The sequence below is a fragment of the Bombus vancouverensis genome, chromosome 3 (assembly GCF_051014615.1).
Source record: "Bombus vancouverensis nearcticus chromosome 3, iyBomVanc1_principal, whole genome shotgun sequence".
Classification (NCBI taxonomy): domain Eukaryota; kingdom Metazoa; phylum Arthropoda; class Insecta; order Hymenoptera; family Apidae; genus Bombus; species Bombus vancouverensis.
In genome coordinates, this window is record NC_134913.1 from 20724018 (window position 1) to 20737705 (window position 13688).

A 13688-nucleotide genomic window follows, 5' to 3' on the forward strand; every position below is an offset into this window, starting at 1 on the left:
CGGAACAACGGGAGATCGGTTTCCGGTTTGCTCGAAGAAAAACGAACGGACAGGCTCGTTAATCCCCTGGAGGAGGATGACGAGGCAACAGAGTTCACGAGACTCGTAGTAAACGTGACTCATCCTCGTACTCCGAAGGAGAAGAAGAAGTTGGCGACGACGAATTGGAACGACACGGACTTGCGACGATTTGGCGGGAGACGACCACGAGCGTGGCGTGAGTAAACTCGTCGAACGAGCCTCGATCCTCTAGGCTGCGAAACATCGGCAAACGTCACGTTTAAAGAACTCGATCGACTCGATGTGAAAAGTTTGCGTGTAACGGGGCCGGGGACTCGTTGCGCAACCGACTCGATGCGATCGATCCTTCAAATAAAACAGGGTGTCTCGCGATGTGTTCCGTCTCGCGTAGTTCGCTCTCTCAGATAGTCGAGTAATAATAACTGGACGGCCGATAATTTTGTAACCACGTACGATATATGTATCGAGCGACAAATATCAACGTGTCTATCGAGCTGAATCCGAGCGAAGAAGGCTTTGGTACTTCGGTTGCATAAACTTTGCGAGCGTGATACGAGCAGCAAAAGGGTGCGCGAACCGACAGGGATACGGCGATAGTGTTTCCACGTAGGTAAACAAGCGATCGACAAAAGTATAGGGGGAAAAAGGGCATGCAACTTCGATGCAGGCCACAGGATCCTCTCGAGGGGTGTCACGGGATAGCCAATATGTATCATAAACTAGCTTTTAAAGGGATCACCAGGCGGCCGGGGTGGGGCCCCGTACTTGGCACAAAGGGCACATTTCTGTGGATTAAGGGGCCGCTTTGTGCCATTCGTTGTTACCAAAAGCAGATTTAAATAGCTATCTGGTGGCTGGTATGCGTGTACGGGCTCGATAAACGATCTACGTTGCCGATGTACGTACGTATTCTCTATTACGATGACGATAAAGGATGATCCTTATCACGAACCGTAATGAAAGGAAAAAGGTTGTGGGCAGCGACCGGTGCTCTCGGGGTTAAGCTGCCATTATAGCGAATATCTCTCTAATTTATCGAATTTAGATCTAACGCCGTGAACACCTTCGGTTAAGTCAATCCTGAGCCAGCTTTTAAAGCCGGTTCTTTCGCAGTGTTAAAAGGCAGTGTCGTGACGTTAGTTGTCAATGGGAATGGAAAGTTATTTCAACGAATTAAGAATATAAAAGTAATTGGTCATAGAATCGAGGATCGGAGAATGACGAGTGCTTGCTATTTTAGCGAAACCGTGACGGCGATTCGAGGAATCTCTCGCGCCAGTATTTCGATCGCGTTCGGCTCGTGAAAAGAGAAACTCGTTTGGTACGATAAAACGTGTCCTTAGAAAGGAAAATGTCGCGAGTCGCATTCAGATGGAAGCCCGTTACGTTGGCAAAGAGCAACGAACTTGCGATTAATTATTCGCGTCGATCATCGACGTCCGGTCTGGCGTACAATGTGATAACGTAATAACGCAATTAATTTCGCGGTTGTGATCGATCAACGCGTCATACTTTCTACTACTACGTCGGCCACGACACGCGATCAAGAGCTTTTGTCTCTGAGTCATTTCGATCAAGGACCAACGATCTGTGTACGCGCGCTGATAAAACGTTTCGGAGAACTGTTCGAAGTTTGAGCATCTGGTTGTTACGATTGAATATTTAACGAACTCGTGTGCACTCGGCGCGCTTTCGTATTAAATTTAATCCGTGAGAAAGATCCGAACAAGTATTTCACAAAAGTACGTACGTAAAAGAAAGAAAGATATATGGTGAAATTGCATTCAAAGTACACGTTGTTAAAATTTCTCTCGCACATCGTCGAATCTTCTTTGCGATTAGGCGGATACGCAGATTCTCGCAGAGACGGATACGCGCGAGTCCACGCTCGATTCCGCGTAGCCTCGACAAATTGCCGACTCAATTGATCCCGTCCTCGACGGTGGTCAGACTTAACGACCGCTGACTGCAGGAGGCCACGTGTAGCGTCACTTTTCCGACTGCTCTGCTCGCGATTCGACGTCTGATGTCACTTCCGGCAGCTCGACTCGATAAAATCGAGGAAGTTTCACGATACGTGGGCGTAATCGAACCCGACCTCCCGTTGTATCCATCGAGCGTGCAAATGGGTTCATTCGGGTTGTGTTAGGTACATATGTTAATCGTAAACGTCGCAAGAAGAGTCTGTTACTACGGGGGTTAATCGTGACTTGCCGTCATCGATGTCTCCACCGAACTATATAATTCGCGCGTCTACGTGACGAGATCAACGGAAAAATTCAAAAACTACCCACGAGCTCACCGATCCACCGATCTTGCCTATTCGTTTCCAAGCACGATTCCTATCTACATGATTTATGCATCCATAGAGGCGCGAGAAAATTCGGACCGTGCGTTCGTGTACGTTTGTGTATTTAGGACCTGGACCCTTCGCCGAAAGCCCATTCGTCTTCGAGCGCGAAAAAAGTCCGCCGAGGCCACGTTCAAGCACGTTTACAGCCGTTTTCCTTCTTTTGTCCGTGACGACGATGCGTTACGACGAAGAAATCGTGATTCGTTTTCGCAAAGGCAGATGCACGTTCGACGCAACAGGTCGTGACGATCGAAACTTAATTCGCATTATTTGGTATATTAATTTGGAAAACGGAGATAAGCGGACGAACCACTTTGAAGAGCGTGATTTACAGGGAGCTGCATTTGGCGATTTTCCAGTGATCCGTCTTCATCGCTGTCACTCGAATTTGAACGTCTTTTATTCGTCGCAATGTTGAGAACCGCAGTGTCGTTCGAATAGAAGACATTCGCCGTTGCAGGTATATCTCAGATTTGAGTCGTATTTTTACCACATACGTAAAATACATCAAACTTTTAGCCAGAGCGTTAACTTACACTCCTACGCGACTGTATGTACGTGTCATCGCGTATTGTATCGCTTAAACTATATTGCACGCGAAATATTTTTCGACGAAGGAAATTATTTAATCAATTAGAACACGATAAATATTTGAATGTTTGATTCAGGAGTCGACTTTTTTCTATGCTCTTCTATTTGACATAAATTTTACGTTAATAAAACGGAGCTATACGAATAAACTTGTACTCGTGTAAAAATCTAATTTATTTTAACGAGGTGTTTTAATTACGGTTATTACATAGTTATTACGTTGGAAAAGAATTATTCTGCCTAGTTCACCGATATAACTTGCAACAGAAAATATTGTTCCATTATTTAGCTGATACAAGTAATATGATTTACGACAAAACCATATTTATGCTCCGTTATAAGTATACATTTTTTATATTACATTGCTTTTAAATACCTAATTAACGCTGCCCAATTAAGGTTTAATTAACGGTCGTACCGAAATGCGAGATAGTGGTTTTCCCCTTCATTTTCTTCCCGCTTAGCGCAAACGCTCTTTTATGAAATTCCCGACGTCGGTATACTTTATGCATGCCTGGTCTTTCAACAATGCCATGAAAACACAATGGAAAAAAATAAATTCAGTATTAGTGCCTTTTCTTATAAACGTTCCAACGCCTTTACGCCTCATAAAGCCACGCCTTGTTCTCTGAACGAATTCAAGAAGCTTTTGTACGCTCTTTCAGCTCTCCACTCGATCGATCATTTCAAATGTAAAGTACGGGACTATGTATTTTTAAAAACGTATTACGCGTCTTTTGTATTTTCTTAACTTTCGATTCCTCGCGAATCGTTTGTTTTACCTTTCTCCGTAAATTCGTGGCTAACGGTTATCGTTCCAACATAGACGACTATCCACTTTGATAAACTGCTCATCGTCATGGTGTAATCGCTGCTACGTCATATGTAAACCGTAAGCACGCGAAAGTTTTCCTCCTACAGTTCCTTTCTAGTAGGGCACACCTACTTTTCTCGTTCTACGACTGGATAATAGCGAGTCGCGTTTACTTTTCCTCTAACTTCGAGATGCGGTAACCTCCGAGCATTGGTACAAAACGCGATAAGAAAGAAATTTCATGGCAGAGATGAAATGTAAATATCGAAACTGGGTCGCCGCGTCGTTACGATGCATAAAAAGCGGCCATAAAAATAGCTGTTTCTAGAAAAAGAGGATCGAGAGAAAAATCTGTATAGAACATTCCTGCTGACTGACGAGGCAAGATCCTCGATCCGGAGATTCCGAAAGTTATGAAACATCGAGCATGTGTACAGCATACATAGATACGTATAACGCGATCTTTTTCCGCTGGTTAGATTCAAAGCAAGGGGATAAAATTGATCCCTAAAAGCTCGGCTATTCTTCAATTTTATGCCGTAGCTTGTAATCGCTAAGAGATAGAAGACAAATTTTCAGACAAAAGTTACGTTTTCCAATTAGAACTGTCGTTTGATGAAAGATTCATCGATTGTTTATATAGTTGGAAAAAAGCAATAGACGCAAATAATAATTTTTTCACCTGAAATCCTAATCGGCGATTTAAATACAGCAATAAGATTCTAACTATACAACTAACTATAGAAACCATTGATAAATCTTTGACCAAATGACGGTTCTAATTAAAAGAAGTAACTTGTAGCTGAAAACTTTTTCTCCGTCTCTTAAAGTTTACGAGTTACGGCATAAAATCGAAACGTAGCCGCATTTTCAGGGAACAATTTTAGTCCCTAGGATCGAATTTGGCTATCAGGAAAAGGATATCCCTGAAGTCTCATAATTTTCTGATTTTCCGAGTTAGGGATCTTCCCTTGTGACCGATAAGATCACTCTACAGCGAAGAAACGCGTTTTACACGGTGAAAGCCGGCAGAGAAAAACGATGGAAAAGGCGAAAATAAACGGGCTCTTCCACTTAGAATTGCTTTAAATATCGTTTGCTAAACGTCGCTGCTGTACGTTCCCACGCACAATGTCCCGGCGAAATGAAACAAGTCCGTTCACTTCATAATTGCAATTGCGCTTGCTAGCGTGCAGCTCAGCGTTGTTGCAGAAAAAAGAATTTTACGCGAGAAAACGCACGACTCTCTCGAGAAATTCCTAATAATGTACGATTATTTATTAATACGAGAATAAAACGAACGAGATTACACGTTGTTTTGCACAATGAACTTTTTAAATTTCATAACACTTTCTCATTCTGTCGCTCTCCTTTTCTTATCAAACTAAAGCAGAGTTTTCGTTTTTTCGTTGAAAAGCTATAGCTAACCGCAATATCGGAATGATCTGTATTAGCGAGTGAAATTTCACTCCAACGTTTAATTTTCTAATTATTTCTAACTATAATTTATAGACACGTGATAGCCTTATATGTACGTGTAATTTGTTTTAACAGTAATTTTAACACGAATATCCAGCGACAATCTAAAATAAACGACCTAAGGAGAAACTTCTATAATCGTACAAATCTTCGGGAAAAAGACAATCAAAAATTTCAAAACAAATTGGAAGCTGTAATTCCGAATAGATGGCGAAGAAGAGGAAATGAAAACAGGCGAGGAAAGGCACGCATCTGGTCGGACATACGCGCAACGCATAACAATCAGCAAGACGATTAAACGTCGAAACGCACGGCATTGTTTGCTTTCTGCCCAGTTTCGATTCGAACGTAACGATCGACGAACGATCTAATTTCTGTTGAAAAACTGATCGTGAGAAAGCGAGGCCCAGCCTTCTGGTTCTCTGTTTTAAGCATCGAATCGAGGTATGCTGTGAAATTCGCTGGGAATGGATTTCCGGCGTATTCTCACGTTCGGCCATTCGCGGAAGGACACCATTTCCTGCTCGCGGATTCGATCCATTCTATCTGGAGGAGCACGAAGGATCGATAGGTCGCGCTATCACGGTTACGTTTGCAAATAAGATTATCATGGAAATGATAAACAAATCCTATCGAGCGATAGCTGGAAATCTTGGCTTTTTAGATAGGGTTGCCTTCGAGGAATCGTTTCGCTTCGTTCCCAATGACTGTACAGTTTCCTTACTAATGGGTAAAAACGCAAGTGGAGAGTGTAAGTTGCGACACACGAACGCGTATGATTTACCAGACGCGCTGGAAATTGCTTTGCTATTGTACGACATGAATTTTCTATTCTGGGTCCCCCAAAATTATGAAAAAAATTATAAAAAATAATATACAGGTCCATGTACTTATTGGCTCTACTCATCGACGAATAGAAAGTCTTCGTTTCCTTTATTATCATAATCATCGAAGCTACTCCACCATATCGTTTCTTTCGCGCATAGAATCGACTGCAAAATACGGGAAACAACGGTCGATATTTCGCGACAAGCTACCAACGAAACGAAACGAATCGAATCGAATCGCGGTGAACATTCAGCATTGGTGAAAATCATGCACGGTGACTCACATTCCCGCTTTATTTTCAAACATTGTGGTGTGTAACTTGGAGCACGTTAAGCACGATCGGCCACAATTAAGTAACAAGCACGGCCGTTTCGAAATCATTTCATAACGAGACCTAGATTCGACCGCTCGGCCTGAAATTCGTTTCACTTACTCTCTCGAGTGCATACGTTCCATCCACTCTGCATCGAGCATTCGCGATTAGAGCACAATTACTAACAAAGAAACGGGATTCTGATGTCATTTCGCGTTATTGCCGCTATAACGTCGCGCAGCTCGTTATCAATGTAGTAGGTCTGATCGCACCGAATGCCATCCTATTCGGCTGAATTGGGTTTAGCAGCTTTCAGTAGTAAACGTAGTCCCGTAGCCTCGTTACTTGCTTGATCCCGTTATTACTTTTCCCTCACAACTATTTCGTTTTACGAGAACGAGCGTATTCAGACGTGTGCGAATGTGTAACTCGATACAAATTGAAAGATACGTAGGTAGTTTTTTAACCACTGTGAATGACTCGTTCAAACGCTATAAAATCGTTTATCCTTTGTTTAATAAAAATTTGACTATACGTATATCGTTGTTAATTCTTTATTAGTATCGTATTATTAATCGAGAAGTATATTTGAACAAAACAAGTAAAATAATACATACGTACAGGTACATACACGATAATCGATACTCGTCAAGCAACTCAAAGTCTTCGATCGAATTAACGTTAAACCTTTCGTTATGTGCGTGAACTATTAATCGCACCAACAACTCAAATTTATAGAACCTAATACGTTCTCTATTATAAAATAACCTCGTTTATGTCGTGCTCGGCGTTCCCTAGAAATCCACCGATCCTTTCTGCAACGAAGAATAATTAAGTCTCGGAATAAAAGGTGAAACACGAACGACGTCGAGGTCCCTGAAATATTCATACGAACGGTACTTATATCCTCTTTCAAACAGCACGTATAGGTACGTACGTCGAATCATCGCGACGAGCACACCAATGACGTGGACCTATCCTCGTTCATCGTGATCCATCCTCGACATCGTCATTGTTCGTGGACGATCAGTCAGAAATTGAAAAAAGAAAAAAAAAGAAGGAAAAAATGCAGGAGAAAGCCAAGAAAAAAAATCGTGGATGAGGGAAGGAAAAAAGGCCGAATAGAAATCAGAACGGAAAAAGCAACGATTTTTGTAATGCCGTGACTCGTGATGAAGCTACGAACCGTGATGTCATCGCGATTTTTCACAGTGAAAGGGGAGCAAGATACGAAATGAGAGAGAATGCGAGACATCGAGGTCGATCCATTAAACACTCGTTTGCAGAGTGCAGTTCCGGGTGCCGGAGGGGGTTCCGCGTTTCATGGAAACGTGAAAACGAAGCGTGAAAAATCGAATTCGCACGACGACGCGTTACAAAGGAGATCAAGAGACAGAAAGGGAGAGGGAGGGAGAGGGAGAGAGAGAGGTGACGAGAATCAGGACAGATAAACGACTCTATTACAATCGAGCATAACTTATCTGCCGCGATACTGGCGCAATATGGCCCGAAAAAACAGTATCGGACGATATCGAGTGGCGACCTTATGTCGCTTTTTACAGAAGATCCGTATTTGTCCTGTGCCTAACGATCGAGTTCTCGCGATGCATAGAATTACGTTGGAATATGCTACAAAGGAATTTGTTCCAATGCAAATATGTACAGTCCGGGTACGTACATGTTTCGTGGATGTTTTTACGTACAGAGATATCTACTCCGACTATCGGAGATACGTGGAAAGCGTTTGCCGAGAGAGAAAATACAACGTTAGCTTGTCGAACATTTTCTTGCGAACATAAACCGTATACGAAAGAAAGACTTTAATCAAATTCTGAATTCTTTTCAGTCCAGATATTTATACATAATTGTTTTTATAGAAAGCTTAATTTTATCATGTAGCCTCGAATCTTTCAAACACTGGTATATTTTTCAAATCCGATGATAATCACCGAGTTTTCATTTCGAGTTACTTTAATCTGAAATCTCGGTCGTCCAAAATGCGATTATATCTCGTTCATAAAAGTAATAATATTGAGATTTCATTTTGAGCAAAGTTTGTTGTACGCAGAGATTTAAATAACAGTTTTTTTTTACGTTAAATCGCTTTCGCTTCTTATTGGCGCGTTTTAAGACACACACCTAACAAAGAATGCGCGTAAAACGTATTTCCGATTAACCAGTTATCACATCGAATCAGATATCGGGCTATTGCATCATAAATCGTAAATACTGATTCACGCTGATGTTTGTTGCGAGTATTCGGATAGATATGCATCTAAGATATCAACGATTTTCCTTACAGTCTTGCCTTATTGATTTCTTTGCTTCGTGCTCAACGCATTCTCTCTTTTATCATAAGAATCCGTTTTAGACAGAATATTCAATAGATATATTCGTTCATTCCATATCGTCGTATCTTCCATACTTTTTATTTCGTAAAAAAATGTTTACAAGCATTTACGGTAAATCGTAAGAAAGTCTGACAAAATGTAACGTTGCAAATTTGATTGAAAATTTTAAATTCTATACAGTATCCAGATATCGTATTATCGCGATAATTTTTATTGCTTTCGCTGTTTGATGTATTAAAAAAATAGGCACAACTAAATATTCGAATGCTTCCTAGTCTCGCTACTCAACTTGTCGCCTGTTATCGAAGACACGAGCAACGAGTTCAATTTGGAAGGTCGTCGTGAGGAAATCTAACAAAGAGAAGCACAATCGTGTCAACCTTATTCCTTCAGCCAACCTACCAACTACCCAAATAACTCTCTGGCTCTTTTGACCTGGCTTGAAAGGCAGGTGGCTGAAACAGGCTACCGCATAAGTAGGTCTTGCTTCGTATTCGTATCGTAAGTTCCCGGCAAATACGAACCCTTTGAAAATACCACTTAAACCGAATCTACGTAAAACGAATCTGAGCAAATTTAAGCTACAATCAAATTCGACTTCTATTTAAATTCGACGTTGCTTCGATGTACGCGAAATATTTTACAGCTATTTTACCTACTAGTTATAGATACTACTATAGCTACGTTTCATCGACCGAAAATAGAGATGGTAAAGTACTGGCTGGCGTAGTAACTACGTAGCTAAAATGACGCGATTTTCTTTGAAAAAATAAGCGACAGGGCTTGGATCGCGGTTCGTGATCGTTCGCCCTTAATTAAGGTAATCCTCTCGGCGGGCGAACGCGAAATAAAAAAGCTCGCGTTCGCTCACCGAGCAATTTCTGGCCAACTAACGGGACTCGCGAATTCGTCGCTGGAATCGCGAATTTCAATCGCTTCCTCGACTTGATTTACGAGAGCATCCCCCGTACCCTGTAGCCCTTTTGTTCGACGTCGCTCAACCACGATTTCGTCCAACCTTTTCTTCTGAATCTACATACATTTAGATAGTCGTGGAAAGCTTTTCGTTAACTCTGGGATCAGCGAATTCGACGAGGCACACAAATTTTGACCGATTCCAGAAACGCCGAGGATTTCCAGTAGCTTAAATTGCGTATATTCATAAACCATGAACATCTTTCCGGAAACTTTGTTATATCCGTATTTCAGAGAAATATCGCTGAACCTTGTATACAAATTATAAGAACTGGATAAAATACTTTGCTATATTTCACGTATGTCAGGCGTATCGCAGTAAATATGTAACCCGTTTTTAAAAAAAGCTCGGTGCACGATTCAACTGACAAAGATTCTATCGAAAATAGCATCTTTACGATACTTTTAGACAAACGATTCCATTAACCGATCATAAGTTCGACAACAAATAACAACTTTCACAGTTTCAAAAGAAACTAGTAATCAAAATTTCCTCAAATTCTACAACTCGCTCGCTCGACCGAATGGCAAACGGATCGATACTCAAATTTATTAAGATATTTGTAAAGAGTATATTTTTCTTTTTTAGCAACGTTCGCCATAAATTCGGCATAAATTGGTTCTCATTCGCGCGCGGAGGCGAATAATTAACGCTGGTTACACGCTCGGCCAGTAAATTCGGACGAGTATCTAACGATTCTTTGGTCGATTTCGCTTGACTGTTCCGCGCGATTTTTTTTCATATGGGCCATGAAACGATCGAAATAAATTCAAACGTATATTCGAAGCGTATCCGAGGATTTCGATCGTTGAAACGCAACTTTCGAAGAACTGAAACCGTGAGCAAACGGTTACGAAGCGCGCGCATTAAACGCACCTAACCCAAACCTAACTATGTCATCGTTCTTTCTCGTCGAACCTAAAGAACGACTATACTATGGAATCTCGTCATCGAAAAAAAATTTCGTTCTCCATCGGCGTCACGTCGAGCCACGCTCCCCATCGTGATTACAAAGTACACAACGCGCGCACGCCTACCTGAATGTATCCCAGCGTCCGCGTCGGCGTCCTCGAACACGGACGACTCGGTACCCTCGTCGTTATCCGCGACAGAATCGTCCGGCGCCTCGTCTTCCTTCGATTTCTCGGTGTTCGACCGATGATTCTCTCCCCTGGCTGGCGTCACGACGCTACACGGATTGTCTACCGATGCGTGCCTGCCAGTCGCCTTCACCAACGTACTCGTACTCCTGGCTAATTTCGTGCTGTGTGTTCTACGTATCAACAAATTGGTGAACGTCGTACTGCCATTCTGCTTGGTTCTCGTCTCCGTACTAATTTTACCAGCACCGTTCGACTTCGAATCCTGATTCTTCGAGTTCGTTCGCTTATCCGCATCCGGTTTCTTCCTCGAGTCCTCGTCTTCCACTTCGAAGCACGCTATGGTATTATTTAAACGGCTGTCCTTTCTGTTCGTATCCTTTCGACCGGTGAATCGACTGTGAAATCTCTCGATGGTTTTGAACGACCTGGTCCTTTCCACCTTCTTTCTCTGTTCGGAGCTATTTGTCATCTGCTCTCCCTTTGGGGTTTCAAATATCTTCGTCAATGACTGCACTTTACCTCTGGACTCGGGGAATGACTCCTCCGTACGTTTTGAATTTGACAAGGAATCATCCTTGTTGCTCAAAGTACGGGTTAAAATGACGTTTGGCACCGTTTTCGAGTTACTTATGGGAAATGTGTTGCTGACGAACTTGTCGGACTCGGTGGTGATCGTTTTTGGGATCTTCGAGGGTTGTCGGGCATCGGTATCCAAAGATACGTAGAAGGTCGACCTTCGTTTCGGCGAACCCTCGGTGTTCTCTGCGTTCAACATGTCTCCGGATGCGACTAGTTCACATGTCACGATTCACAGTTTCTTCCCTTCGCTTTGATTTACTGTAACTCGACTACCGTTCCGTAAAATCGATTCATATTAGTCGTACGAATAGATCCGTCGATCGGTTCGAAACAAAAGTTACGTAATTAGGGCGCGCCTTTAAGTCGCATCGAATCGTTAAAGACGTCACACGTTCACCATTCCACCAGTTCCGCGAGAAAAGTTTACGCGAATACACCATACGTTTCTCACCATCGCGGCATTGGTCCGAGGGAGTTCACTGAAATTCACCTTATGTTTCCGTCTTCACACCCTACTCGTTAGAAAGAGAAGGAGAGAGAGAGAGAGTGGGTGGGAGGGAGGAGAGTGGTAAGGGAGGGAGGGAGGGAGAGAGAGAGAGAGAGAGATTTCGAAGGACCGAGAAAACGCGTACTGCGATCGAGGGCTCACGAATTTCTCGCTCCGAACGATGCCACTAAATATAGATGGAGCGACGTATCGCGCCGCTCGCAGGAGCACGTGTATCGAGAAAAACAAATACAGCGGTCACCCTCGTTGCGTACACGGACAGAGATAATGCCAAGCGTTGAACTGTGAACAGTGTTTTTACTATCGACCAATGTTTTCGCTCGATTATCGTCGCCGGTGACTCTTGTCCTTCGGCGCCCGACTCGTGGAATCTCTGACATACAACCGATCATTACACGGTCGATTCACAAATTTGAAGATTACGGACAGATATTTACGACACGCTTCTCTGTTGGCACCTTTTAATCGCCGGTGCAGCGTTTCCTCCGCGCATTCGTTCGTTCTCTCTCGATCGACGATAATCGACAACGGTACACGAGTATCCTATGTACGACCAGCACGTCACGACAGTTCACACAACGCGATGTATAAGACGTACATTGTCAGAGACGGGCGAAACGGTTCCGAGAATGTACGGAATACCATCGGTTGACACGTATATGTACGACCACCGAGAGACTCACCGTGCGTTTCAAAATGAATCGCGCGATAAAAGAACAGACCCCAAATGAGAACTGCGTTTTGTTCTGTGCACGGGAATGTCGAACGCGATTGCCTGCATAGAAAGGACTTGAAGTGGTCGACCGGGCACGAGGTATATACGAAGAAAAGTAAAAGGATCTGAGTCACGACTTCCAGATCGGGTTCGCTCGTGGTCCGGCCTGGCCGTCATCGCGTTCGAGGAATGCGCGCCAACTGTCGAGATGAGCACGGCGGCATCTCTCGTTTCTCTTCTCAAGGACAGGCGCATCAACCACTGTTTTCCGAGCGACACACAAAATCGACAACGGTTTACGACGAACGAAACGTATGAACGCGAGCGGAGCAACGTCGCACGATCGTCCACACGGCAGACGGCTTCACGACTATCTGTTCGAGCTTCTAGCGAAACCGAACGTAACATGCAGCGCCTCTGGCGGCCGTACCGAGCAAACACCAGAGACAACTCGTTGCCGCGCCGCGCCGCGCCGCGCGTCGTGCTCGTAGGCTCGAGCGTAAGGATAGGCATGGGATAGGATCAACCGTGTCCAGAATGGCATTCACGGCATTCTTTCTTTATATATATTATATTCTGGTGTTAATTACGATGTTATTTACGATATTGTATAAATGAATTGCACCAATTCTGTTCAACCGTTTGGCATAGCCAATATGGAAAGAATCTTCGGGTATACGATTAGCGAGATTCTTTCGCGGTACTAATTAGAGATGTGGGAATTTTAAAAGGTACAGTAGATAAGATAACCGAATGCTGGGCCGCTCGATGGCGGATTGAAAGTGACCGCGCGAGATCTAGCGAGGGAGGGCAAACTTTTATAATTAACCTTTCGCTGATAGCACGAATATTTTTATGTACAATCGGAGTAGAGTCGATTCCATCGAGAAATACTCGTATATCGTACGTATATCATACGTTTCGCGTGCAATTATCTGTTACATCGGTTGTATGCTCGCGTTAATGGTAATTCATTATGAAACGTTAAACTGTGTGCTGACACAAAACGATTAATGCGATTAATCAAATCTTAAAATTCTTTAAAATATTTTGTTGT

General features: G+C 43.1%; 1 protein-coding gene across 13 annotated transcripts in view; it reads right to left on the bottom strand.

The window, feature by feature from the left end:
- The window catches only part of raskol (Ras GTPase-activating protein raskol), a 255886-nt gene that overhangs the window by 52511 nt on the left and 189687 nt on the right, over positions 1-13688 (bottom strand). Inside the window, exon 1 of one of the 13 annotated variants that reach the window (XM_076617127.1) lies at positions 10764-13007. The exons of 11 other annotated variants lie outside the window; for them this stretch is intronic. In XM_076617127.1, coding sequence (XP_076473242.1) covers positions 10764-11604 — 841 coding nt within the window. In that variant the 5' untranslated portion in view covers positions 11605-13007. Of the gene's footprint in view, positions 1-10763; positions 13008-13688 lie in introns of those variants that run through there. One more of the 13 variants, XM_033328329.2, reaches the window with a different exon arrangement.